The sequence below is a fragment of the Anarhichas minor genome, unplaced genomic scaffold (genome assembly GCF_050575085.1).
Source record: "Anarhichas minor isolate MPS153535 unplaced genomic scaffold, ASM5057508v1 ptg000034l, whole genome shotgun sequence".
Lineage (NCBI taxonomy): Eukaryota > Metazoa > Chordata > Actinopteri > Perciformes > Anarhichadidae > Anarhichas > Anarhichas minor.
The window spans coordinates 168,167-195,016 of NW_027466480.1; the positions used below are offsets into that span (position 1 = coordinate 168,167).

The 26,850-nt window shown below is 45.8% G+C and overlaps 1 protein-coding gene across 1 annotated transcript; it reads left to right on the plus strand.

Annotated features, from left to right (window-relative positions):
* The first annotated feature begins 244 nt into the window (after window positions 1-244).
* On the plus strand, window positions 245-26,492 carry zcchc14 (zinc finger, CCHC domain containing 14). Its single transcript, XM_076106583.1, has 14 exons — window positions 245-770; window positions 2,917-3,159; window positions 9,030-9,237; window positions 14,681-14,751; window positions 14,898-14,969; window positions 15,301-15,368; window positions 16,536-16,714; window positions 19,525-19,561; window positions 19,645-20,149; window positions 20,335-20,444; window positions 21,818-21,921; window positions 22,152-22,307; window positions 22,789-24,003; window positions 24,983-26,492. The coding sequence occupies exons 1-14, from the start codon at window positions 276-278 to the stop codon at window positions 25,036-25,038; spliced, it is 3,519 nt and encodes a 1,172-aa protein (XP_075962698.1). The 5' UTR covers window positions 245-275; the 3' UTR covers window positions 25,039-26,492.
* Window positions 26,493-26,850: the final 358 nt, after the last annotated feature.

Sequence of the window (26,850 nt, forward strand, 5' to 3'; positions counted from 1 at the left end):
AAAGGAAATACCTGTAGCATCTCTCACTTCAGCGCTGTGACCGCCGCGGAAACGGAACACGGCGTCAGTCGCTAGTTGGTGAAAGTTGACAAGTTAGCTCTCGACTTGGCCAACTCGAGAGTAGCGCTCCAGCGCAATTACGCGCGCGCGCACGCAGGCATACACGCGCGCTCCCTTTGTTGTGAAGTTTACTCTCCGTTGAAAGTCTGCCGTTTCAATTGCACGCATTTTTAAAAACCCTCAGCTCGAGTTCCATTGGGAGTGGATGTGTGAGGATGGTGGAGAGCCGGAGCAGCGTCCAGAGGGAGGGGGTGTACCGCTGGTTCTCCTCCCTCACCTCCGCCCAGAGAGCCGAGTTCCTGTGCGGCCTCCTGGACCTCTGCGTCCCCATCGAGCTCCGCTTCCTCGGCTCCTGCCTGGAGGACTTGGCCCGCAAGGACTACCATTCCCTCCGGGATGCGGAGATCAAAGCCAACAACCCCGCCGACCTGTCGGGTCTCACCAACATCACGGACGAGGTGGTGCGCAGCAAGCTACTGGTGTCCCTCGCCCTGCTCGGCGCGGACAACCGGGAGGCGGCGGGGGTCCTGTACCGGACCCTGACTCACATAGACACGGTGATCAATAACTACGGCTTGGCGTTGAACGACGGGAGGACCGAGGAGCAGTTCCTGTTGCTTTTCACCATGGCCTCTCACCACCCGGCCTTCAGCTTCCACCAGAAGCAGGTGCTGAGGCAGCAGCTCGGTCAGATCCAGGACATCCTGCAGGTGAGAGGGACGCTCCAAGGGAAAAGCCTCCAGGAAGTGCACACGGTTATCAGGAGCAGGGGTAATAGAAAAATCATTGAAAAAAGAACCCCTATTCAGTCACTTTCAAGGGAAAAAAGTATGCTTGGAATAATTTAAATAATGTATTTATGCTAGTCGAGTGAAGTGTAGAAAATACTTGGATGCCAAGTCTATTTGTTAGGAATAAGTGCCACTTTTTCAACATTTAGAGCTGATGCATTTAACTTGTATAGATTGTCCCACTCAGTTGCCGACACATTTGTTTACGGACACGGTCTGTATAAGGTGATTAAAAAGTCTCAACATGTTAAAAAACCTGTACACATGTACTGGCTCCAAAAACGGTCCCGTAAAGTCTCTTGGGTGTGAATGACATAAACAAAAAAACAACAGGTAGTGAAAGTTCCACTCCACGGCTGACTGAGAACATGCGGTTACCCACTGTGGGAACAAAAAGGTGACATGAAAGAGCTCATAACGCAGGCGAGATGACCTCATGGCGAACATGCTGCAGGACGTTCCTCTGCCGTGAATCCTCATCTCTCTGACAAGGTGTCCGCTCCGGGATACGACAGTCCCGTAAATTCAGAGCACTGGGCATTGTCAACCAGTGCTGGGATGCTTCTTGAGTTATCACCATGTCCGCCCATCCATCAGGCCCCGGGGCCACAGGTGAGTGTTTTTCACTCGCTCAGAGGAAAGGAAAAGTAGCTTGTAGCAGGTGAAACACGGGGTAATTTCAGGCTTTTCTGAGCCCTGGCAGAGGAAATATGTTACAGCACACTGACATGTTAACTACACACCAAAATTACAGGTGAGACGTAGTCAATGACAGGCTGCCAGTTGACACAACAGACCTCAGTCATGTGTCACTCAGAACAAAGCAAGTTGCATGGCCAAAATAACCATTTCCCTTTTTATAGTTCAAAAAACATACTTATGGGTTCTCTATATGATACTCGGAGCCTTAAAATAGCCTCAAACAACTATTTGCTACGTAAAGATAGAGCGGAGTAATGTGTAACTGCGCAGAGAATGAAGTGCCTCCCTCTCTGGGTGTGTTTTTATCCGAGCTCCTCTGTGCTTTGTTGACATAGCCGGGCTGGTCTGGTGTGATTTTAGTGCATGTGAGCGTGCCCGACTGGTTAGTTCATGACCGTAGCTCTGCACTGCTCTCATACGGCGGTAACAGCTGATAACGCCGCCCCCGACCGATGGCGTTGCGGGCGCCAGTTTGCCGTTTGTTTGCACTGTTAGCACTGTAAAGCAAGAGTCCACACGGCCAAAGCGACATAACATCATCACACACGGCCCTTGGCGGGGGTTCCATGCTGCATGTTTTCGCCTGTCCATGCACATCCAAACATTTTCTAACTACGCCCACGCGTATGGGCGTGGAAAATGGAGAACTTTGAGGAGCTTTGGGAAGAGACGGTGGATTGTTCCTAACATAGTGTAATGACAGAGGCACTGGAGAAACAAAGGCAGTCAGGGATGTTCCATTCATACACAAATAGGATTTTCAGCAACAAATTTGTTTCTTTTAAGGTGAAAGCTGGGGTGGGTTGTAAATGTATTTGTTTAAACTCTCATTACATCCAGACAGCAATCAATAGATTCAAATAAATTGACCTGCCTGACCTACCTGCCTGCTTCCTCTTCACACTCCTCACAAGCTGCTCGCTTTACAGCTGTGAGTGCTAACAATAGACATGTTCATTGTTTACATTTATTATGATCGAGGAGTGTCTGTGGCCTGAAGGAAGACGGTCAGTGTTGCCGTCTTGGCGACTTTCTTGCTAGATTAGCAACTTTTGGAGCTAGAGATGCTACTTTTAATGGAAAAGACTTGGCAACACAAGAGTTCGATCATTTTTTAAAAATGTGCTCTTGCTGGTTTCTCCAATGGTTTGTCCTACCCAAGCTTTAAGTGATGAGTCCATGCTCCTGTCACCTGTCACTACGCTGCATTGCCCCAGTTTAACAAGTGGGGGTACAGGACAGCAAAATACCTTTTTATCACCCGTGGTAAAAAAGACTTCAGATAAATAGAAAATGAGATGACACATCTTACTCTGGCTGTGTTTGCCATTTAACATCTTACTGCACATGTTGGTTGTTGCAGGTGAGCACGGGAGGAGGAGGAGGAGGAGGAGGAGGAGAGGCTCAAGCAGCAGGCTCTGTCGGGGATCGTCCCTCTCAGCCACATCACCACTATCACCATCAGACCGGGTCCCTGCCACTGGCCTCATCGGCCCCCGCTGCCTGCTCCCCGCCCGCTGCCTGCTCCCCGCCCGCTGCCAGCGCCACCTGCCTGCCTCCATCCGCCTGCCAACCCTGCCACACACACTGCACCTGCTGGCACAAGGTAGGGAGCAAAACGGCGGCTCATCGGTCTTGTGTCATTGCCTCTTTTTTTTTTTTTCTTCTTCTTTTTTTCTGACTTCTGTCACTTTTTTGCAAAATTGGTGATTCATGGTTTCTTCTGCAAACGGTTGGTGTCACGAGAGTAGTATGAGTAGTGTTATGACTGATTGATGCAGTCATATAAATGGTTTCATCAGCGTTTTATTATTTGTTTAAACAAAAAGCCACACCATCTGCCTCTGGCAGCAGATTGGTGGTGCTGTGTTGTGCCATTCGGCACCATCCAGACAACGATATGATTTCCTGAAGCAGCATCTTCTTAAATAAAACTTTGTTTTTCTCGCATGCCTCCATGGTGAACGTTTTGATAAATTGAAGTAAATGGGGCTTCATTTAACAGCAAAACTATATTTGAAAAAAAATAGGTTTACAAACTCCCACACAACTCGTGCCGTATAATACAAGTCTAATTATCCAGTCGTATGCTCACTACTTCACAAAAACATGCTTCTTCACTAAAACCTGACTATTTAAAATGTTTACACAGAAACCGTCCCACGCTTGCTCAGGCGTGAGACTGCGAGGTGTTTTTAAATTTGAATCTTTTAGCGAAAGTCAATGGGTTTGGGAATTGGTGAGCATAATGAGACTTCATATACTTTAATTCATCAAGACCTTTCACTCTTTTTGGATCCTTCGTTCACCGCGGATGCGTTCAAGAAAACCAAAGTTTCCTTCAAGTGACACGAGGTGAGTAATTGATGTACAAATGGTCATTTTGTGTTCCTTTAAGACTCTGTTGTCATGCTTCCCCGTGATTGGCTCTGCTGTTTCAGAACGATGAGAGCACTGATGTGACTGGCTGATGACATAGTTTTCAATCACCACACCCTCCAATTTACATTCCACCTATTTAACTATTCTGAGGCTGTTAGCTAGCTAAATCGCTAGCAGGTCATTTTGGCCGAACATTCCATATTATTCAACAACTCTGCTGATGCTAGCTTTCACGCCAGCTACATGTGTTAGCAATCGCGAGTTATGTGCACAACAAGATAGGGTAAGCTGACAGGTCGTCATAGATGATAGGAAGCTCAATTAATTAAATCAACATGTGTAAAAGGCCCATCCGGTCCATCAAGTTACTCTCTATTACAAAAAGAGAGTTGCTGCTTGATGGCTAGAGCTTTGCCAGTGTCGCGCTAACACACACCAGGTGTTTTGAGTTGCAAACATACACGCTTTTCATGAACTGGCTCCAGATTGAACAGCTGTTGCGTAATATCAATTAGGAAAACAAACAAGAAATGCAAGGTAAACATAAGACATGTGATCAAAATATGATTACTAAATTGTTTTGAGAAAGATTATAGTAAGGATTTACTTTAGACACTATCTTCTGCTACGCTAAATGTGCGACTGAGACACCGTGAAACAGCTCACTTTCTGCTTATCCCAGCTCAGTTTGCTTTGGTTTGCAACAAGATCAGTGGTCAACCATAAAAGTCCAAATATTTATAATAAAGGCAAAGAGGACAGGAACAAAAAGACTGTATGTGGTCCCTCTGTTGGGATGAAAATCGGAGATCATAGGGGGAAGGGAGACATGGGGATTTCCCAATGATGCAGGGAGCTAAGTGTCTCATTAAACCTCTGTTACAATCACATCTGGGATCAACTTGCCCAGAGCCGGTGAGGGATTATTCAGGCATGAGTAAGAAACTGGTCTGAGTCCATCGATGCGAGCGAGATTGCGAGAGACGGGAAAAGAAAAGTTAAAGAAGCATAAGGTTGGGTGTTTTGTTCCTCTCTTCATTCACACAGACGTAGACGTACACACAGAGGCAGGCAGGAATACTGTCTGAACGTGTGTGAGCAGCGAAGGGAAAGTACCCGGCTCAGAGTGGAGCGTTTGTATTTAGTGTTTTGTTGCCCTTGGCTCCTGCTTAGTGCAGGTCAGCACATTTCTCTATGCTGAAATCAACCCTCTGTGGTGTGTGTGTGTGTGTGTGTGTGTGTGTGTGTGCGTGTGTGCGTGTGTGCGTGTGTGTGTGTGTGTGTGTGTGTGTAGTGAATCCCCAGGAAGTTATAAATGCTCTCTCTCTCTCTTTGGCTCTCCTTCCTTCCCTCAGTGCTCTGAAGGGTATGACAGGGCTTCATTGTAAACCAGAGCAGTCACATACATTATCGACAGTAGAGCAGCTTTTAGCCAGGCCTACTGTCACCTACTGCAGATATATGTGTATATATATATATATGTGTATATCCCCTAAAAGTTGCTTAAATCAGTATTGTTATACCATCAACTGATTAAATGATTACGTATAATGTGCACGGGTTGGCTCATAGTGGCGTCTTTTAGCGCATTGTTTTTGGTTTTACCTTCCATAACTTTTGGCTCACTCTCACAGCTCTCATCAGCGTCATTCGCAGATGTGGCAGGCTGGAAAAAGCTCCGATAAACCCACTGGCCAGCACCAAATGGCACACAGACAAAGTTAGCGACTAGCTGGTGAACACGGTGAAGTATTTAACAGCTAACGAGTCAGATATTTGACTAACTGGACTTTTTCGGGTGTTCATAAAAAATAAACGCAGCTACAGATGAATGTGAATGTTTCCCTGTGTCTGTGTGAATAGTTGTTTGCTAACACGTTTATTACAACACATTCATAAGACTTGTTCCACTGCCCCCAAGTGGCCAAAACACCAATCAATGCCACTTTGAGTAAAGTCGCTCGTTGACTCCAAAGAAGTGAAGAAGAGTTTGGTGGCCGGCCTGCGGACGGCATGCTCGACTCAGTCAAAAGAGCCCCGAAGCCCCGCCCCCATCTCTGCACAGGCCGCTATCGCTTGTGTATTCAAAGTTCATTAATACTGAACGTGTCACGTTTCCAAATTGCACCCTCTTCCACACCCTTCGGTTGTATTTTTCCTTAAACATCTAAGCAGTATTTAGCTTGCGGTGGAGCTGATTTGGGATACTATCGGGTCATTGCATAATGTTTCACAAGCTCATCGTAGGTTTTGTATATAAGATCTTAATCTACAAAGCAATGCGAGATAAACCTAGTCGAATTTAAAAAGTACAGTATTTTTCTCTAAACTACATAGTCGAGTAAACGTGTAAAGTAGCACGAAACATAAATACTCAGTAAAGTCTAAATACTGCAAAACTATGTTTAAGTGCATTTGAGAAAACCCACTGCGCATAAGACAGATCGGCCACTCCAGTCTGATCTTCCCTCTGATGATTTTAAGTCAACTCGCATGAGCTTATTTTAACACGAAGCAGCTGGATGCCGAGTCACTCCAGAGGAAAAATAGTTGAATTAGATTTTCGCAACAGTGCAGCGGCACAAACAACACATACAGCACACTGGCCACATCTGTTGGGCCTGTGCAAACCTGTATAATCACCCTATTATATGAGTGCTTTATATGTCTATAAAAACACTGTCAGAATTAACAACAGTTAAGCTGGCTGTTGTAGGAGAAGGATGAGGGGTTGTTGTCAGCACACAGTCTGTGTTTTATAGTTTTCAGTTTTCTGTGCTGCTACTAGCAGCGTTCGGGGAGATTCACATGCTCTCCCACTTATCTGGAACGTCTCTTAATTTCAGTCCCACACACTCCTCGTTTTTCTGCTACGTTCCTCGTACTCCTTCCCCGCTGATTCACGTGAGCTGCTTTTACTTCATGTACCTACAGTGTGACAGAGAGTCGGACTCTCCCTCCCCTCGCACTAACCGTCTGCAGACGGAGCAGAGAGCTGGCAGGTCAGGCGAGCAACATGCGGATGTGGCAGTAGCACACTTAATTGTTTTCAGATTTACGCTGCGTGTGTTTTCTGGTTGCAGCAGGCAAAGGCACATGTTGAGTTCTCCCTCTGAGAAGTAAAAGAGCCGCACACTAATAACCGCAATGTAATCTTTTCATTTTTGTTCTCATGAATCAGCATTTCGAGGGGGTTTCCAGTTGAACTGTATTACAAGTCACAACCTTTATTTAAAAAGACGGGTAGATACAAACACACTGCATCTACAAACTGGTTTTAAACATAGCGATACGTTCTAATAAAGTAATTTAACATTAGAAATACCAAACTTGTTTAATTCAATACGATAATGATACTTTTTGAGACCTATACTGATCATTTCTTAAATGGGTGTGTGATTTTTCATAATAATGGTCATTTTCAGAAGGAGAAAAAAAACGTACTCCCAAAGGGAGATCTCATGATCACATGACAATAGATTTGTTATTACTGGCCGATGCCAGTAATAACAAATCTATTACAAAATCAAATAGGAGTTCAAGTAATTGTGTGAAATAAAAAAAGTCACATTTTTAGAAAAATACTGTTTGAATAATAAGCCTTGTTACTCGTCTTGCTCGTGGCATTATTTCTCAGAAATTGTGCATTTTGCTGTATTTATTTATGACACTGAGCTGCCGTTTCTCTCCAGCATTCTGTCACACGTTTGACGTGGAAGTATGCGACGCTGTGCGCCAGGTTCTGATGTCACATTGGTTTCCACAGTCATGTGACACGGGCCAGCTAAATGTGTCGGGGCTGTTTTGGCACAAATATTATGCAAAAGTAGTGAAACTGTTTGCAAGTGATGCAACCACACACATTTGTATTTATTATCTAAATGTTTTTAAAGGAATTAATACCAAATGATTAGCTTGTGAGTGTCAAAGTATCGAGTCATATTTCATATATTATTGGTAATATTTAGGATAATAGGATTGTTATGTCAATGCTTTGCTTTCAGTAAGACATGCAGTAATCTTTGTGCACTTACAGACAAGCTGTAAACACTACAAATATTATCACCTCATAAGTGGATATGATAAACTTTTTAGCAACAAAAAAAGCTAATTGGTTATTTACACATCCAGCAGACACGCAGTGGACTAAGCAAACGGACCAACCACGCGATTTTATGATAGATATGTGATTTCAAAGGCTTAATGGCTAATAAATCCATCTAGAGTTCATGAACGGTTCAGAAAGTGATCTTAAACTCGATCTGTTTATATCAAACTGTGTCGTGCTGTGTTTGTATCCTACTCCATGTACTTTGATCATTTCAGTCTATTACAAAGTGGGACACAGTGATTCCACAGTAATACCTTCTAGAATATCCCCGTACAAGACACTTGTTCTTTGTGCCGTAGCTATATGTTTGTCATAACATGCTGTATGAAACTCGTTTGTAAAAAGCCAGTTTAACCTAAGAACTAAAACGCAACAATGTGTCATTTTTTGTTCTCCTGGTCCTGTTCGAATGACCCAAAACTACAGGTGTGAAAACTACTAATTGAAGGAGAAGTTATAGGAAAGTACATGCATTTGGGGGATCTGGGATCAGTTCCCGAGGTGTTGTTGAGCAAAGCACTTCAATCCTAATGTCATTCTGAGCATCAGTTCGTCCAACAGTAAAAACAAACAAAAAAAAAAACGCGGCTCCAGGTTTGTGTTTGGATGTCAACTGTTTCTCCCTACAACTGCTCCTCGAGAACGTTGCTATAAATACGAGCGTCCTCTCAGTGGACGAGCCTGGTTAAGTGGCGGTTTGTGTCAGCACCGTGCCGGTCCTGGAGAGACCGTTACTCAGTGTTCCAGTTTGTTTCAAGCTCTGACAACACGCAAAATTCCCTCTGTGTTTTTTTCTGCAGTCGACCCATCTGTGAGCGAAGACATACCACCTTGAGGTCACCGTTATATATCGGTACCGCACATGCTCCAGTGTGCAAACAAGCTGTCCTCGGAGCTGAGGAGTTAACGCTGTATCTACTTGACCTCCGCTCTGTGGTTTTAACCTCCCTTTTACTGAATGCTCTCTCACCCCTGCTCTCCAGAGCCAGACCAGAGAGGCCGGCACAGTCTCAGGGGTCACCGTGGGACGACGAGACCGAGCGGTCAGCCAGGAGCTCACCCCTCCTCACCCGGACCTCCCTCCCCCTCCCCCTCCTCCACCACCACCACCTCCTCCTACTCATCTGCCTCCTCCGCTACCTGCTGGGCAGGTCCAGGAAGCAGCAGCACCAACCAAGAACCACACCAAAAGTACTTTCTACTTTTTCTTCATCTAATTGTCTCTCTGTGTGTGTGTGTGTGTGTGTGTGTGTGCGCACGCGTGTGTATGACCTCACTTCCAGCCTCCGTCTGTGCATGTCGGCATGAAGCGTGTGTGTCAAGTTATACACCCAGTTAAGCCCCATTGAACAAGATGTGACATGTTGACACATCTGAACACTACAACTAAGCTTAAAGAATGCTGCCCTAAGGCTCAGGTGTGTGTGTGTGTGTGGGACACTTAAGTATGCACGTGATTTCAGGCTCAGCAATCCTTTTTGTAATAAAACTCAGGGAACTGCCTCGATATTGTCTTCAAGTGTGATAAATCAACCTATTGTCATACATTCTACAGCACATCCCCATCTGAAATGAAAATAATTAAACATACATTTTTTTTTTCTATTTTTTATTATAATATCAGTAATTTAATATTGATCAGGTAAGTTTTAAGCTAATGCTAGCTTTTGAGCTAACATATTAGCAAACCATTAGCATATGTGCATAACCAGCAGACATGGAGCAAAATGAGCTGTCCTTTGGAGGTGTGTTTGTGTCCGTGTCACAAACATAAGGCCAATATTCCCTCTCCTTTTTGCTCTGTTTTGATCTCTACCAACTGTTGATCTTTAGCTGCTCAATGCAAGTCGCTGACTTTGTCTTTATTTGTTGTTTGGCTTGAAGTAGATTTATCAGAGCTTTTTTACTCAAAGCAGCTTGTTGTTTATAGTTAAAACAATGTGCGGTATAACCAAAACATTGTGCTAAAAGAGGGAGAGTATGGGGATCATTCTCATTCTTTCATAACTGTGAATGCAGCATAGTACACACTGATTCACTGTCAATAAAAATACATTGTTTAATGGAACACAGTTGTGTCTGGGGCTGCACCCGAGTCAGATTATACTTTTTTGATTGGCTGTTCTATACAAAGATTCAACTGGTTGTTTTTTTTCATAAGACTATTTGGAAATCAGCAAATCCATTTGCGTGAGTTACAGTGATGATTTCGACCACATTAACGTATTCTAATGTGACCTGCCACAGTTTCATAATGAGCTGAACATAATTTTTTACACTTTTCAAACAGTGGGATCTGTGCAGTCTGCCCGGGAGAATTTAACTCTGGAGCTCAGGGACGGCCGCTCCGTGTGAGAGGATCCCCTTGTGGGACTTCTCCTCGGTGCTGGCTGTCCCTGACCGGGCACATTTCACCCGGCTCGAGGTAGACTTGGAAAGGCCTGGGGGGGAAAGTGGCTCCAGCCGTGAGTTTTGCAGCACCCCTCTCCCGGACCTGGCCTAGTGCTCGCTGCAACCTCACTGCCCACGGGGCAGACGGGCCTCAGTGCGTCAGCGCTGATTTTGGCAACCCACCCAAACTGTCTTGAAACACGGACCCCGTCTCGTTTACCATGTTTCGTGGGTGTGACTTTTTTTGTCGTGTCGTCACCATTCACATCTATCGTGGGGCGACTGTGGTTCAGCGGTAGAGCCCACAGGTCATCCTTCAATCAGAGACACTCTCCCTCTGTGTGTGTTCTTATCAGAGCTTCTCTGTGCTGTCTTTGCATGGCCGGGCAGACCCTGCGTGTCTTTTAGTGCACGTTCGTGCATGGTGAGCGCGGCCCCACTGGTTAGCTCGCGGCCGCCGCTCTCCACCGCTCTTGTATGAGGTTTACAGCTGATAACGACAGCGTCATTGTGGAACCGCGGCGCTCACCGTCCAGCTCCCCCTCTGGTAAACAACTGTTAGCTCTGTCAGCACTTTTACCGTAGTTGGCACTGTTGGTGCCTTTAGCTGTGAGCCACCGGCTCAGCCGTCGCCATGTTGAGAGCTGTTGAGAGGCAATAGAAATGCTCCCAATTCTCCGTTCTGAGTCACAGTCACACTGAACTATTGGTCTTCATAAGACCATTTGATAACCTGGGATAATTTTCATTATCATTCATTTGAAATCAATCGGTCAGGGACCAGCTGGTGTCTCTGGGTGGACAGTATGTGGTTTTAGTGAGGGCGAGCCTCTCCAGTCTGTTATTGTCTTGGCCCCCTGCCTCTGTCTGTAACACAATACTCAACTATCTCACTACCTCATGGTCACACCACTTAGCTGTCACCAGCATAAATCTCACACACACACACACACACACACACATGGTTGTATTCAGGATGCACAAACGCATTAAGCACAAATGCAGAGAAGCGTTCCCTCACACACACTCCCACACACTCCCACAGGCACACACAATTAAGTTTATATGCCATGCCCTACCATTTTCCCTGTGTGTGTTTAAAGTGTTTGCCACCTCAGAGTGCGCTGAATGGGCCACACCTCGTGTTGGTTTTACAACGTGTTTTGGCACACACACAAACTGCTCCCTCCAGGTGGGGACGGAGTGCCTACCTCAAGCGAAGGAGTTCAAGTATCTCGGGGTCTTGTTCACGAGTGAGGGTAAGATGGAGCGGGAGATTGACAGGCGGATCGGTGCGGCTGCAGCAGTAAAGCAGGCGCTGCACCGGACCGTCTTGGTGAAGAGGGAGCTGAGCCGGAAGGCAAAGCTCTCAATTTACCACTCGGTCTACGTTCCTACCCTCGCCTATGGTCACGAATTCTGGGTCGTGACTGAAAGGACAAGGTCGCGGCTACAAGCGGCCGAAATGAGTTTCCTCCGTAGGGTGGCCGGGCTCAGCCTTAGAGATAGGGTAAGGAGCTCGGTCATCAGGAGGGAACTTGGAGTCGAGCCGCTACTCCTTCGCGTCGAAAGGAGTCAGCTGAGGTGGTTCGGGCATCTAATTAGGATGCCTCCTGGACGCCTCCCACTGGAGGTTTTCCAGGCACGTCCAACTGGGAAGAGACCCCGGGGAAGACCCAGAACACACTGGAGAGATTACATCTCCCAGCTGGCCTGGGAACGCCTCGGGATCCCCCAGAATGAGCTGGAACATGTTGCCGGTGAGAGGGAGGTCTGGGTCGGCCTGCTTGGCCTGCTGCCACTGCAGAGGAAAATGGATGGATGGATGGACATAAACTGTAGACCAGGGGTCACCAACCTTTTTTAAACTGAGAGCTACTTCAAGGGTACCGAGTAGTACGAAGGGCTACTTATTTGATACAAACTTCCTGAATAACAAAGTTGCACAGATCACCTTTTAATAATAATAAGATATGTGAAGAGACTGTTTGATCACGTCAGTTAATTATTCCTCACAATAATTATTAAGAATGATTGTATAGCTACACATACATATTTAAACATGCAACTTTTATTTCTGTTAATCTGTTTCAACATTTGAAAGTCAGAGGTATCACATCTCTGATATTTTTGTATCATCACATGATTAAAGCCGGTTACTTTTGCACATAGCGCCTGCTGGTGAATGATGCAGTGGTAATGTAGAAATTTTGGGAATTCTGGGTCACCTTTGCATTGCGCAATGAAGCCTGCATGCCGGCCCGTCATCGCGGGAGCCCCGTCTGTTGTCACCGACACCAGCTTTTCCAACGGTATCTTTTTCTCCACGAAGAAACTAGTAACCAGTCTCGTCTATATCCGAGCGGGGGATCCAACCCTTCGAGGCGCGCGAGCGTCTTCGGGCGCCCGCGTTCAAACCTCTAGTCTGGGCCTTTTCGGTCGGATTGCGTTGCCTCGCCTCTACCTCCGCCACCCCTGAGTTGTTGCCCCGCGGCCTGTTCCGAGGATTTACAGACCTGACGACGGGGTGCGCTCGCGGCGCGCGTCTCGCGCCAACGGGAAGCGCCCGCGATTCGGAACCTGAAAACCTAGTGCGGTGCGGCGGCCTCGTCCTGGCTGTCCGCCGTGCGCCTCCGGGTACCCAACTCTCTTATGACAAGAAATATTGTCATTTTAAAATCTACACTAATGCAAGCGTTTTTGATTAAAAAAGAACAGCAACTACAATTTTAGACGGAGCTCCATGGTGACTAGTGCTATTTTTAGAACATGTCTCGCGGGCGACTCACGTGGTCCCTGCGGGCGACAGGGTGCCCGCGGGCACCGTGTTGGCTACCTCTGGTGTAGACACACGGCAACATGAGGGACGCTTATCAAGATACAATATTATCTCTCTCTGAGATGATTGAAACTCTTCTTTTGATGACGTGTGCACACACACTCCTGGACTTCATAAAGTGTCTGTGTGTGTGTGTGGCAGCTTAGATTAGTGTGAATGGCAGGCGGCATTTAGAGCCTTCCACAGCTGCTGCCCAACAGGCACAGAGCAAGGTGTTGAGGGATGTTTGTGTGTGTGTGTGTGTGTGTGTGTGTGTGTGTGTGCTGAGAGCGACTCCTCTCTCTTTCCTCCTTTATCCCCCCCTGTGTTCGTCTCCTCCTTCTCCCAAGTCCATCCCTCCCCTGCTGCTTGTACGTCCCGCCTCACGTGCTTTGACAGCCTAATATGTGGAAATCTATGCCTGGAGGAATACCTGAAACACACCCATCTATTGAGCGCTCCCCACCATTTCAACTCAGTCTCACTTGCTCACTAATGACATGGATCTAATGGCAGTGGAGCAGCCCTAACCTGCCTTTGCACCTGAGGCATGCATTCAGACATAGAAGTAGACAATATGTGTGAGTAATCCAAGATGTGTGACTGCAAATTGTCTTAAAGTGCCAGTCCCAGTGCTTAAGATGAAATCTTCAAATAGACCAAAACACAAAAATATTCCATTTACAATGACATAACAGATAAAAAAAACAAATCCTTACATTTAAGAAACTGGAACAGTTGATTATTTGGCACTTTGCCTTGATAATGACTGAATTAAATTAGTAATATATATACTGACAGTGGTTTAAGTTTACTAACCTGCTGGTTAAGAACATTTCCAGTCCACTTAAAAGAGACATCTTGGCAATAGTGAGGCGTAAGTTAGCTCATGAGATTAAGAACCATAGCAAGCTACTGGTAAAGAAGTTGTTTTCTGCAGTGTAGTTCTGTAATAATAACGCTGTTTGTAATTTTAGGGCTTTTTTGGCATGAGAGCTACATGTGTCGCAATACCAGCCACCCACCCACAGCGCTGCCCTCCATCTTTAAGTGGTTAAAATGCATGGAGTTTGGGGGAAGGAGAGTTATTTTGCAACATAGTGCAGGAATGAAATCTCAGCACCCGGAGAAGTAATCGACATGGAGTCACTGCAGATGGTCGACACTCCCACCAACCTCATGCACACTGTACACTGCAGTGGACTGGCCAGCTCACATCGCCGTCAGTGTATTTACACTCGATGATATGATTAAACTTACTGGTTTTGTCCTCACATCATTTCTTGCTTATGAGAGTCGCCCCAAGTTTAAATTCCTTCTGGCCATTCAAACTAATCAACTCTAAATGACTGATGTGTTGAAGCAACCGTCTCAAACGTGTGAAGTGTGGTTGATCATCGGTGAAACGATCTGTGCCTCTTTCAGGGCTGATTGAGAGGGTGGTGCTGAGAGGAGTGACCCACCCGTCTGAAGACACCAGTGAATATGTGCTCGAGGTGGGTCCAGTGTAAACACAGACGCCTGCTCGCTTTTCCAAATGCTCTCTATTCATCTCTTCATGTTTTTATCCTTTTCCTTTTACCCTACTACCTTCACCTTTCCCCTCTCCTCCTCACTTCCTCCTTTCCTCTCCCTCCTCCAGGCCAGCTGGTCAGATGGTCTCATGTCATCCGTTGTCAGAACTCGGCAGGAGGTGATGGAGCTGCTGACCCAGGTCAGTACCACCACTGAAACACAGTTTGGTGATGATAATCTCAGGCTACACTCAAGTAGTAAAAGTTCTTCAACTTTGTTTATTCTACAGATTGACCTTTTACGAGTGTAAAAAGCCTGTACAATTCTGAATGAATGTATGAGTCACTTTCCTCTCTGTTTCTTCTCTTCTTAATTACGGTAAACAGACATTTGATCTTGATAACGTGAAGTATTAAACTGTTTGAACAGTCAGGTTTTATAGAGATGAATAGCTCGATATCATCTGCATAGAAAAGTAATACTGTATTTCAATGCGATTAGTGTAATATGTTTTTTTTTCTCTCTCTAAGCTGTCACAAGCATTTCCTGATGACGCAGTGGAGAAATTCTTCCCTCAGTCCATAGAGCTGGACCCCAGGTTAGTCACCCCCCCCCCCCCCCCCCCCCCTCTCTTCCTGTTTATTTTAGTTGTTTCATCATGAAGAAGTGTTCCAGCTGAGCAAAGTTAGGGGATTAGCAAGAATTCTAGAATTCTTTCAGGAAGACGTAACAGTTTACCGTTCCTTATAAATCATTTTGCAAAGCAAAGTTTTTGAATAATGGAAACTCTGGACTGTTTACATCTATGTTTGTTTGCTACATGTCTCTTCTCCACTGCATTTTGTCGCTGCCTGTGAACATCACTTTGTTTTCTTGCTAGTTGTCCGGCTAGCAAGCAAGAAAAGTGATGTTCACTGGCAGAGACAACTTAAGAGAGCCAAACTGTTACAATATCCTGCTTCTGCTGAACGATTGGAAAGCAGTGAGTTTAGTAAAGTCAAAGTCAGGTCAAGAATTGTTTTTTCTGTACCGTAGCAAAGCCTCCTTTACCCACTCACTATGGTGACGTAATCTATAGGTCCGCCTCCAATGCAGTGACCGCTGATAACACTGTCCCCCAACCCAGGATGGTGGGGGCGCATTGTTGTGGAAGCGTGATGTCCACCATGCTGTCCCCCCCCCCCCCCCCCCCCCCAGGTTAAAACTGTTAGCTCTATCAGCACTGTTTCTATTGTTAGTTTGCGCTGTTAGCGCGGTTCGCACTGTTAGCACCGCTAGTTTCTAGCCGCCGGCTCAGACATCTCCTAGTTCAGAGCTGTGTGCAGGCAGGAAATCCTGGCTGTATGGTTTGTAGCTGACACATTAAATCGAAGAACTCTTGCAGTGATTGGCTGCGACCAAAATCATTTTAATAGTCACATTTTTCTAGATCAAAAAGGTTTGAATGCAGGTGTTGTTTGACTGGAGAAATGTTGATACCGGGTTATTTTGTTCGATACCTTAAAGGTATAGAGTACCGATACCCAGCCCTACTTAGGATATGTTTAAATCAATCAATCAGTCTACATCCTCAACACAAACAACAGCATTGTTATGGTATCTCATGCTCTTTTTCTTGTTGTTACTATGTTGAGCTAATTCTTAAGTGCACCTCCATGATGCAGCTAGATGTGACGTAGCATCTCTCCTGCTATCTTTGCCCTCCCTGTGTCCGTCTGACTCCCTGTCTGTCCCCCTGCTGTCCCGTCTCTCTGCCTGCGCCAAGGTGTCTGACAGCGCTGCCCTGCCATGTCCTCCAGCACCACAGCGTCCAGCTGTTCTTCACCTCCACCAGGCCTCTCTCACCCAATTGTCCTGCCTCCCTCCCCTCGACCCTCCCTCCATTATCCTCCTCCCTTCCCATGGCTCCTGTATCCCAGATGTGTCCGTTCACCTCCTGTTCTAGTAAGTCTTTATTTAGTTTTATTGTCAAAAATATCTTTTTTTCTTGAATATTTGGATCGTTCCTCTTCTTTTTTTTTATGTAGAAAAATAGATTACATGTAGCAGAAAACATCGGATAGGTTGAAACCGCAAATATCATGAATGTGTGGTGTGTGTGTGAATGTCTCTAGAAAACCAGTAGGGGTATCAAACAGGAGATCCCTATTCTTAGATGCAAGGAAAGAAAGGTGCCAAAAGGGACGGGGCAAGATGAAAGACTACATGTTTGGGTTTCAGTGTTGGAGAAGAGAGAGAGTGGGGTGAAAAAAGGAGGTAATGGAAAGGACATGGCCGTGAGTGTACGTCTTGGTTTGGTGGCAGTGTAGAGGTGAGGCTGCAGGCAGGGTTTTCATTTTGGGATCTGGAGGTGTTGGAGGGGAGAGGACGGGGTCTATTTTAGTCTGGTGTGGGAATTCAGCATGGCATGTTTGTGTTGGGAGGCCTACAGTGTGGTGACCTAATGTTGGTGTGTGTGTGTGTTTGTTTGATTCTATGAGTGTGACTTCATCCCAGAGAGTATTTATAGCCGTCAGTGCAGCGTATATGCTTGTACTTTTGCATGTTTCTACCTGTGTGTGTGTGTTTGGTGTGTGTGTATATGCATGTCTCAGACTCGCATAAGACCCCAGGGAAACCAGGCTAATATGAATCTGACTAACTGAGCTGTAATTTCCTTCACGAACACACAGCGTTCTTGCACCCCCCCCCCCCCCCCCCCCCCGGCACAATATACGACAGTCTATATTCCTCACAAGCTCGATATGAGGCTCTGATATCACGTTTATTGCACTGAACACATGGGTAATGGGTTTATATCATACACAGCAGACACAGATGAGCAAGCCTGAAAGCTTTTAATATCACATTGATTAACCTTGCATGGACACCAGCATTAATAAAGCATGAAAGCAGCACATGAATGTCATTTTGCTGTTGAACATTTTTGCTGAGGATTTAGGATTAGCAATACTGTGATTCTGACCTCACAGAGTCTTTATCAGGGCAGAAATAATAACAAAGATTGATTTTGCCTTGTACATGACTGTATTTAAATGTTACATACAACAGAGGTTAATAGTATTCCATCACATATTAAATGGCTCCCCACGGTCTCCCCACAGTAACACGTGTCGCTCATTATACAACGACCTCAAACAACACTATCAGCAGGTTACAACATGTATCACTATTGTCTGTGAAGTATCTTATTTAATTTATTCAGCATAAATACCAAGAATTCCACCAAAAGAAGGGCTATTCTTTATTGCATGGATTGTGCTACCTTGCAGTATATGTCACAGAAATATATCATAAATGCTGCTATATACATTAATAAGTAATAGCTTTATTTGAGCCATTTTTGCATATTGCACAAAAAAACAAGTAATTCCAGCAAAGCTCTTCTTACAGTATTCAGCATACATACTATAGAAAGTACAACAGTGCATTCGGTCTCTTGTTCTCGTCAACATCACACCTTCTGTCCTCTCTGGGACATCTGGGAAATAAACGTTTCGCAAGTCTGATCCATCCCTGGCAATATTCTGCGGATGTTTCCAGACATCCAGCATGCATTGTGTCCAAGAGAGACATCTGATCATGTGGCTGGGGGTCAAAACTTTCCACTTCCATGAGGAAAATAACTCCTTTATGGATTTGAGGAATGGAGAGTAAGGTGGAAGGAAAAGTGACTCCATCCTAGGCTGGGCTTTAAACCAGTGTGTGACTGGGAGAGAGCATTTCAGCTAGGACTGCCCCTTCTTAGACAACTAATAGCTTGTTTTGGTCTTAGTAGACTAAGATTTCTTTCGTCAATCAGTCATTTTTCTTTATTTTTGTTTTTAGGACTTATCTCCAAGACAATTATGAGCATATCTCTGGTATACACACACGATTTAAAGTGGTGCTTTTGTGTGATTCTTTGTGGAGAAACTCAGTTTTACAAAATCGTATGAGCGTTAATGGTCAGCCCTGATTAAAACTTCCCCCCTTTCCTCACCTTTTACTTTGTTAAAGTAATTTATAATGTTTTTTTATTCATAAAAAAACAGACAATTGCTTCCTTGTTGTTCCTTCAAACGACTGGATTCATTCAAGTTTCTCCCCAACACTACATTTTACGAGATTACACGTGAACACATCATGATAACGTTATAATTTACCTTCACCCAATACTCATTTTCACTGAACAGAGCCTGAACGCATCATAATGTAGCCGAATGGAACCTTCGTTCTCCTGTCAATTTAACCACGGCCTGGTTGTTTACAATGTAACATATCAGAGATCAGCGACTAGAAAGCATAAACGATGTCCTGATCACATATTTTACAGAATATGGACGGATAAATATCGCCAGTAATTATTTCACACTGTGATGGTTAAAGTTAAACTGTGTCATTGATCCACGGTCCACACGCGTGTCGAACAGTGAGGGGGGGTCCGTACGGATCACGGGTCGACAGTGGTCCGTTACACTGCTAGTTGTGATGCTCTGATTAACTCACTGAGTAATGCATAGCCTCACTTGATACAGATGTTTTTTTTATTTTGTGTGCGTTGCCAGATGTTGAGGCCGAGGCTGAGATTGTGTCACATTGAAAACACTGTGAATGAAAGGCCTAAAGATACCGGCGTCTAACTGTTGGTTTCTTTCAAACGAGCAGCATCTGGGTTTTACTCACTCGATCGCTTGAGTTTTTTAAAAGCAGTTTGGTGACGATGATGATGGAGACAACGATGAAGGTCTTTTTGTTTGCTCTCTGTCCCTCAGAACTTGGCTGTGTGGTTCAGCTCAGAGGAGCCAACAGGTGAGTTTCCTTTCTCTCTTCGTCTTTCTGTCATTCATCATCATCATCACCTTCGCCTCCTCTTACTGTATGTCCTCCCTCAGGGCGGTATACAGAGTGGCCAGCGTCCAGCCCGTCGTCAGCACCCACAGCTCTGTCTTGACTCGCCCCTCTCCTCACCTCTCCTCCCTCCCTCCTCCTCTTCCTCCCCCCATTCTGCATCCCCAGCTGTCCTCCCTCCCTCACCCCGTGCCAGCCCTGCCCACCCAGTGCTCCTTGGCTGGCGGATGCGATCCCTCCTCCCAGCCACATCCCCAGCACAGTCAGTCCCACTCATACTCTCAGCTCCACCTTCATCCCCAAACCGGCGGTCAGTCCAGCGGTCCGCCTCAGTCCCCGCACCTGTCCCATCCCCAGCCGACGTCCCACTCACATTCCCAGTCCCTTTCGTACCCCCAGTCCCATTCCCTGTCACGTTCCCAGTCCCACTCACAGGCACCATGCCAGTCCCAGCCCAACACCGCGGAGCAGAACGGCATCCTGGACTGGCTCCGCAGGCTTCGGCTCCACAAGTATTACCCCGTCTTCAAACAGCTCACCATGGAGGAGGTGGGTGGGCTTTAGATGCTGTCATGCCATTTATTTAAGGTGTTTTACAGGAAACAGCAAGTATGCACAATCACTCACTTAAATCGGTATTTCAGGCTGCATGTCACGTGTAAGCTTTTTACACTCAGATAAACCAGTATGTCTGCTTTTCTTAAACACGTGTACTTTTCCCGCGTCACCTTCAGTTTTTAGCGCTGACGGAGGAGGACCTGAACAAGTACGACCTGACCCAAGGAGCAAAGAAGAAGCTCAAGACTCAACTAGAGCTACAAAAGACCCAACTAGAGATACAAAAGTCAGTAGAGTGAGCTGCTGGTATATAAGTGAACGCTGTGTTTGGTATATTTTCACCGCTTTTGAATCTTGCCATCAGACAGCCCTTTCTGACAGGGAACCGAAGCCGTTATCTGTGCTCTCTTCAAACTCACAAGACCCCTTTGACAAAAACATTGTCAAGTAATTTTAGCAGACAAGCAATTCCTGTGTTCTGTGAGGTACAATTACAGTTTTTGTCAAATATATAGTCCCATATAGTGAAGTTGCTGAATTCAATATGGCTGCAGCGCTGATGGCAAGCGATGTGTGTGGTGATGTTAACATGAGGCTCGTTGGAGTTAATTTGCCGTTTTTGCATTGCAGATCTTTGTGGCGATGCACAGTTAGCAGACGCTTTGTCCTATTAACGATTAACAGACAGACCGATCAGCCGCTGATTTGGAAGGCGAGTATACAGCAGTAACGGTCCATACAGCGTCAATGGTTAACCAGCTGTGAGTGGGCCGGAAGATTAGATATACTCATGAGAAGATAACCAACAGAAACACACGCAAAGCCACAAAAACATTTGGAACTGGGAAGCAAATGCGTCCACATGCTCCGACTCTCTCACTTAAACACACACACACACACACACATCCGGCGCACACACACAGACACACCTGGGTTTTTCCCACGTGAACCTGCTTTAATTATCTCTTGATCGTGTTTCCGATCCCCAGAATGAACAGGCTTCCATGAGGCAAGAAGGTAGGGTCAAGGGTCAAGTTAACACACTAATTTATCATCCGTGAATGTCCTATTGTCCTTTTATGTTGGTGGTCTATTAAAGCCCATCAAAACTTGTTACAGTAAATATTCATTACTGAACAAGCAACAGTTCGTCTGTGTGTGTGTGTGTGTGTGTGTGTGTGTGTGTGTGTGTGTGTGTGTGTGTGTGTGTGTGTGTGTGTGTGTGTGTGTGTGTGTGTGTGTGTGTGTGAATACTTAAACAAGACACAGAAAATGGAAAGTTGCTGCAGTGGTTTTCCATGAGAAGGTCTTGATGGGTTGGCAGATGTGTTTGTAGAGGAGCAGTTGAGATGCTGAGGAGCGTGTTGAGTGGATAATGTCTCCCCCTGGTGGAGATAAGTGCGGATTTAGGTTTCCGACATAACCTGCGACCTGTTAAGGAGACAATCATTTTAAATGTATGGTATTTAGGATATTTTGTTCTGTTCCAGTCTAGAAGAAAAGGTCCCTCAATCAAATGAACATTCCTTTAAAAACAGCAAAAGTCTTAACTTATTTATGATAGGAATAAGCTTCTTAAAATAAATGGGATGTACGTAAAACAGGATGAGCCACAGGATGCATCTCTCACACCTCTCTGCCTGTGTGTGTCCCCGGCAGGGAGATGCAGATGAAGAAGCGGCCCTGCAGCGGTATCGCCAGGGTGACGCCCTCCAGTCACATGGGACCCTCAACACATCCCACCTCCACCGCAGGTAACGCAGCCGCTCTGTTTCGGGCTATCTCTGCTCATTTGCCTTTACTCACACATGAGTTGACAGTGTTTCAAAATGATTAATTTGAACGCGATTCAAATGTGTCTTGTGTCCAGCGGTGTGAGGCAGTGTTTGCACTGGGCAGCTCCCAGAGTGAATGGATGGATTCGTACAACTGTGAGACGGTCACAATGCTGAGTTTAAAACATCCTATAACGTCGGTGTATTGGAATGTGTTTCAGGAGAGCTGCGAGTGGAGGTGGACGCTGTGCCGCACCATCACCCCGTCTCGACAGACAGCAGCTCGTCCTCAGGCTACTCCAGCTCTCCCTGCTCCCCCCGAACACCACTCTGCTGTGACTACACCTTCGACAGGACCAGAGACATTCACAGGCGTACGTTTTCTCACAGAACTACTGAATTATCACGGAGGGATAGTCCTCGGAAAAAGGACAGAGGCCGGATCAAATTCTTGAATGCAGCAGCTTGAAAGTGGTGTTAGTGACAACTGAGTGATATTTCCCTTTGTATTATAACACCAAATTAGCATTGAAATATTCTACTTAGAAAACCGTCAGTGTCTGAATTTGCAAGTTCGATTTCTCCTCTTTGAGACTTCCAGCAGGTAATTTCATGTTGTGCAATAGTTTCAGGTACAAATTCTGACAAAAAATTCTGTTAAAATTGTTTTAACGATGTCAACCGCTCTGAGGCCCAACTGATCAGAAAGAAATATTTTTGAGATTGTGTACTTTTTGTTGATACCTAACTTAATTTATACTGTTGAGATATGACATTCAGTTCCAACAGATTTGTACACACACACATTGGCATGGCAAATCACTTTAAACACACCACCGTGTTTCTGTGTTCCAGGTGTGTCGGGTCTGGACGCAGCAGGAGGGGGTCCAGAGAAGGACCGGTCCTGTCTCTTCATCCTGAACTCCAGCGGCCCGACAGGCTCCAGTCGCCCCACAGCCCAGGTCCTGCCTGTCCAAACTGACCCAGCCCCTCTTCACCCTCCCTCCTGCTCCTCCCACCTTCCCCTCGGCCTCCCGCAGTCTCCTTACCACCCGCAGGCCAGTTACCCCCAGACCCTGCTCTCCCCGGTCTCAAACCCAGCACGCATCCTGAGTTCCCCCCGTAAGCCCAGGCCCCCTCCGCTGTGCACAGAGGACAGGACTAAGCCGCTGGGCTCGGGCCCGCCTGTAGCTGGGGCAGGCTTCCCGTCGGGGCTCAGTGTGGGGATGGGGGTGAGGCTGGAGAGCCTGTTCCCTGGGCTGAACATGGACGGCTCTTCCTCACTCCAGGACTCGCTGGTTTGCCGCGGCCTGGCGGGAGCTGCCGTGGGTCTCATGGTGGAGACCAGTTCTGCTCTAACCTCCACCTCCAACAGCCTCCACCACGTCTCTCACCCCCCACTGCACTTCCATCTCTCGTCCTCTTCATCCCCTTCTCCATCTGGATACTACTCCTACCCACCTACTTCTTTCTCCTCTTCCTGTCCCTCCACAAAATCTGGCAGCTCCAGTAGTAGTGGTGGTGGTGGCGGCTTTGTTCCCATGGCAACCGCAAGCAGTGTTCCCGTGGCTGCGGTGCCCGGCAACACGTACTTCCCGACCCAGCCTCCCTCTAGCCCCTCCCCTTCCCCCTCCACTGGCTCTTCATTGGATCAAGGTTCAGGTCACACCGCCTCCATGTGTGTCTGCAGCTCCTGCGGTTGTCGGGGTAACTGTGGCGCCTACGGGGCGTTGCCTGGATACGCGGCGGCCGGCTACCTGCAGCCGTTCAGCCCCTCCCTCTTCACCCTCGGTCATCTGCTCCACCTCAGCCCCCTGATCGCCTCGTCCAGCGCCGCCGGCAACGGAGCCACGCCCTTCTCCTACCCGATGATGCTGCCTCCGCCCCTCTACCGCCAGAGCCCTGTGTCACATGACCAGCAGCAGGGCTTTGCCTTCTACCAGCCTCACGGCATCGTGGGGAATGGAGGCCAGAAGCGGGCCGCAGGTAACGTGTCCTGTTATAACTGCGGTGCCAACGGACACAGAGCAGAGGAATGCAAACAGCCGGCCATGGATTCAGCACAGCAAGGTGAGTGAACGAAGGAGTGAACGAAGGAAGAGAACTAGTTGTTGATTCAATATTAATCAAATAAAGTTCCATTATAGAATATCATTGTTAATGTTAATTATTGTAATTTCAAATTAGCAAATGTAATATTTCTTTCTCATGCATGCTCATGTTGTCAAATAGATGGTATTTATATTCCCAGTTGTATGAGTGCAAAACAAAGAATGTGTTATTCTTATTATGTAATTACCCCCAGAAATCCACACTATCAATAAATGGCACTGTTGTTTAGACTTCAACCTTTTGTCTGGACGTGAGAGATTATTTTTGTGAGTTTACTAGACTTGGAGATTGATCTTTGTTTATTTCCTAAAAAACTACATTTCCCATAAGCGCTTGACTTTCTTTCTCTAACACTGTGACGCATTTTGCATTTATGTTTTATCTTGTACAGCTCTACTTCACATTCTCTAATTGCTAAATATATTCATACAAAGTTTTATGGCAGCATTTTCAACAACTTTTTGGGATTCTTACAGACAAAGAAAGAATTCAATTCAATGTGGCTTTTGAAACAATGTTTTTATATGTAGTGCAACCAATAATCTATCCAAAAATACATAAGAATAGGCAGATTTCTAGAGCTGCAACGATTAATCGATGAATTGTAAACTATTAAATTAATCGCCAACTATTTTGATTAATTGATTAATTGGTTTGACTAAAGAAAAAAAACTCAATCTTCTGATTCCAACCAATATTTTCTGGTTTCGCAACTCCTCTATGACAGTAAACCAAATAGCTTTGAGTTGGGGACAAAACAAGATATTTGAGGATGTCATCTTGGGCTTTGTGAAAGATTACTCGACAATGAAAATAACTGATAGTTACGGCCGTGCTGTTTTTCATCGAGCAAAGAGGGTTTGACTGTAGCTCAAGCATGTACGATTTGGGTGAGAGCTTCAACACTGCAACTGTATTTCTCTGTTGTGTTTCACAGGGACATTTCGACTGAAGTACACTCCTCACTCTGACAGTAAGGACTCGGGGGACTAACCAGCGGTGTGGATTTGAACTGTCATACTCCTGACACAACTGTACCTCATGTTCCTGCTGAAGCCGGCAGGCGGCCGCCGCAGACAGCCCGCCTTGGGGGACGACGAGGCAACGCGAGTCTGCTCAAAAGACCGGAGGACTGGAGGAGCGGACCCATTGCCTCTATCGGAACTCTTTCTACAGAGAGATGAGAGGAGGACGGAAAAGAAACCGATTGGTGAGAAGAGGGGAGCGCTTGTCGCGGCCCGTTTTTTTTTTTTGGTCAGATTAGCTTTCATCCTTCCTCGGTTCTCCACGAATACAAAGCCGGAGATTTGTAAACTCTGCCTCGCTTCATTTCAGAGACGTGGCCGGAACTCTGCCTGTCATGTTACCCATGGTGCAGCAGTACAACCATACAGTCTCAAAATCTGCCTCCCAGCTGAATGACTCAACATTTATTCTCGTGTAGGTGGTTCACAAACCAAAGGCACAGCACTCCAGTATCCTAACAACGTCCTGGGCACTGAGGCAAGTTCACTTCTAGTCTCAAATCGTGCCCTTATCGTGACGGACAGGACACCTTGGATGTATGCCCAGCACCACTGTTGTCTTCCCTTTTGATTCAACGTGCTGGTATATTGACACTTTAAAAAATAGCTGTTTTGTACAGTAGAGTCCAGTTGCAAGAGCTGTGTTCCAGTTCGTGCTGCATACTATTTATAGAGTATATACTAATGTTTAGAGTATATTGTTTTTGCAGCTAGAAGTCAACCAAAATGTTTTTTCATTTTATTCCAACAGGAAATGTTGCAATACGCGCTCTGAGCAAAGTCCGACTTTAGAGCACAACTGCCAATTAAAGTCCTCAAAGAGAAGCTTAACGATCCCTTGCAATTGCATTTCTTTGCAGCTGTGAGCAGTTCCTGTACTTCCTTTGAGCATTGGATTGTGGGAGAATTGTGTCCATCAACAGCACACGATTTTGAGTATACTGTACACACTACATACTCAAAACCTGCTGAAGATTAAGGTTTGCCGTTAGTATTTGGGACCTTTCGGCTGTATCGCTTTCTTGCACATTCTCCTAGAAGGCAAGTTTAAAAAAAGAGAAAAAAACAGTCACTTTAAGGTACCCTGTGGTACCTTTTTTTTTTTTAACCACTTATAGTACTACAGAGCTCAACAGTGAGTGTTTGCGGGGACATGAATGACCCATTTATGATCGTGTTTTTTAGGTATCCTATTTCAATGTTTGATCGTGTAAACGCCATATACCGTTTCCAGAAACCGGGACAAGCCCTTATCCTGTTTATGAGACAAATATGCTAACTGGAGTACTCCGAAAGAAACCGGCATACTGGAAAAGAAAAGTAAAGCAGCTAAAACATGGCATTTATACGAACCGTATCCCGGTTATCGTGCGCCGCCGAATATCTGCGCTAGTGCGGCTCGGGCCAAGTGATGTAACAGAAATGCAGTCGATGGCGGCAGAGAAAGCGCCTCACTTCAGGCGCGACGAAGAAACAAGTTTGTCTTTCGGTGATAAAAAGGGGCGTGTTTATCATATATACAGGGATATGAATAACCTGATTGGTCTGATATGATAATAATAACTGAGATAATCCTCATGAATGGACAATCCATGTCCATGTAAACACAGTCACTGACTTGTTGAACAGCTCCGGTTTCGGAAGTGAAATTCCCATTCATTCACTCAATGGATGTTTCAGAAAATCCTGATGAAAAGAGTTTTAAACTTGAGAGAAAGCCAACCAACTACGAAGTGAATCGTGGCCAAAAAACGTACATTATTATTTTAAGAGTGAAGGA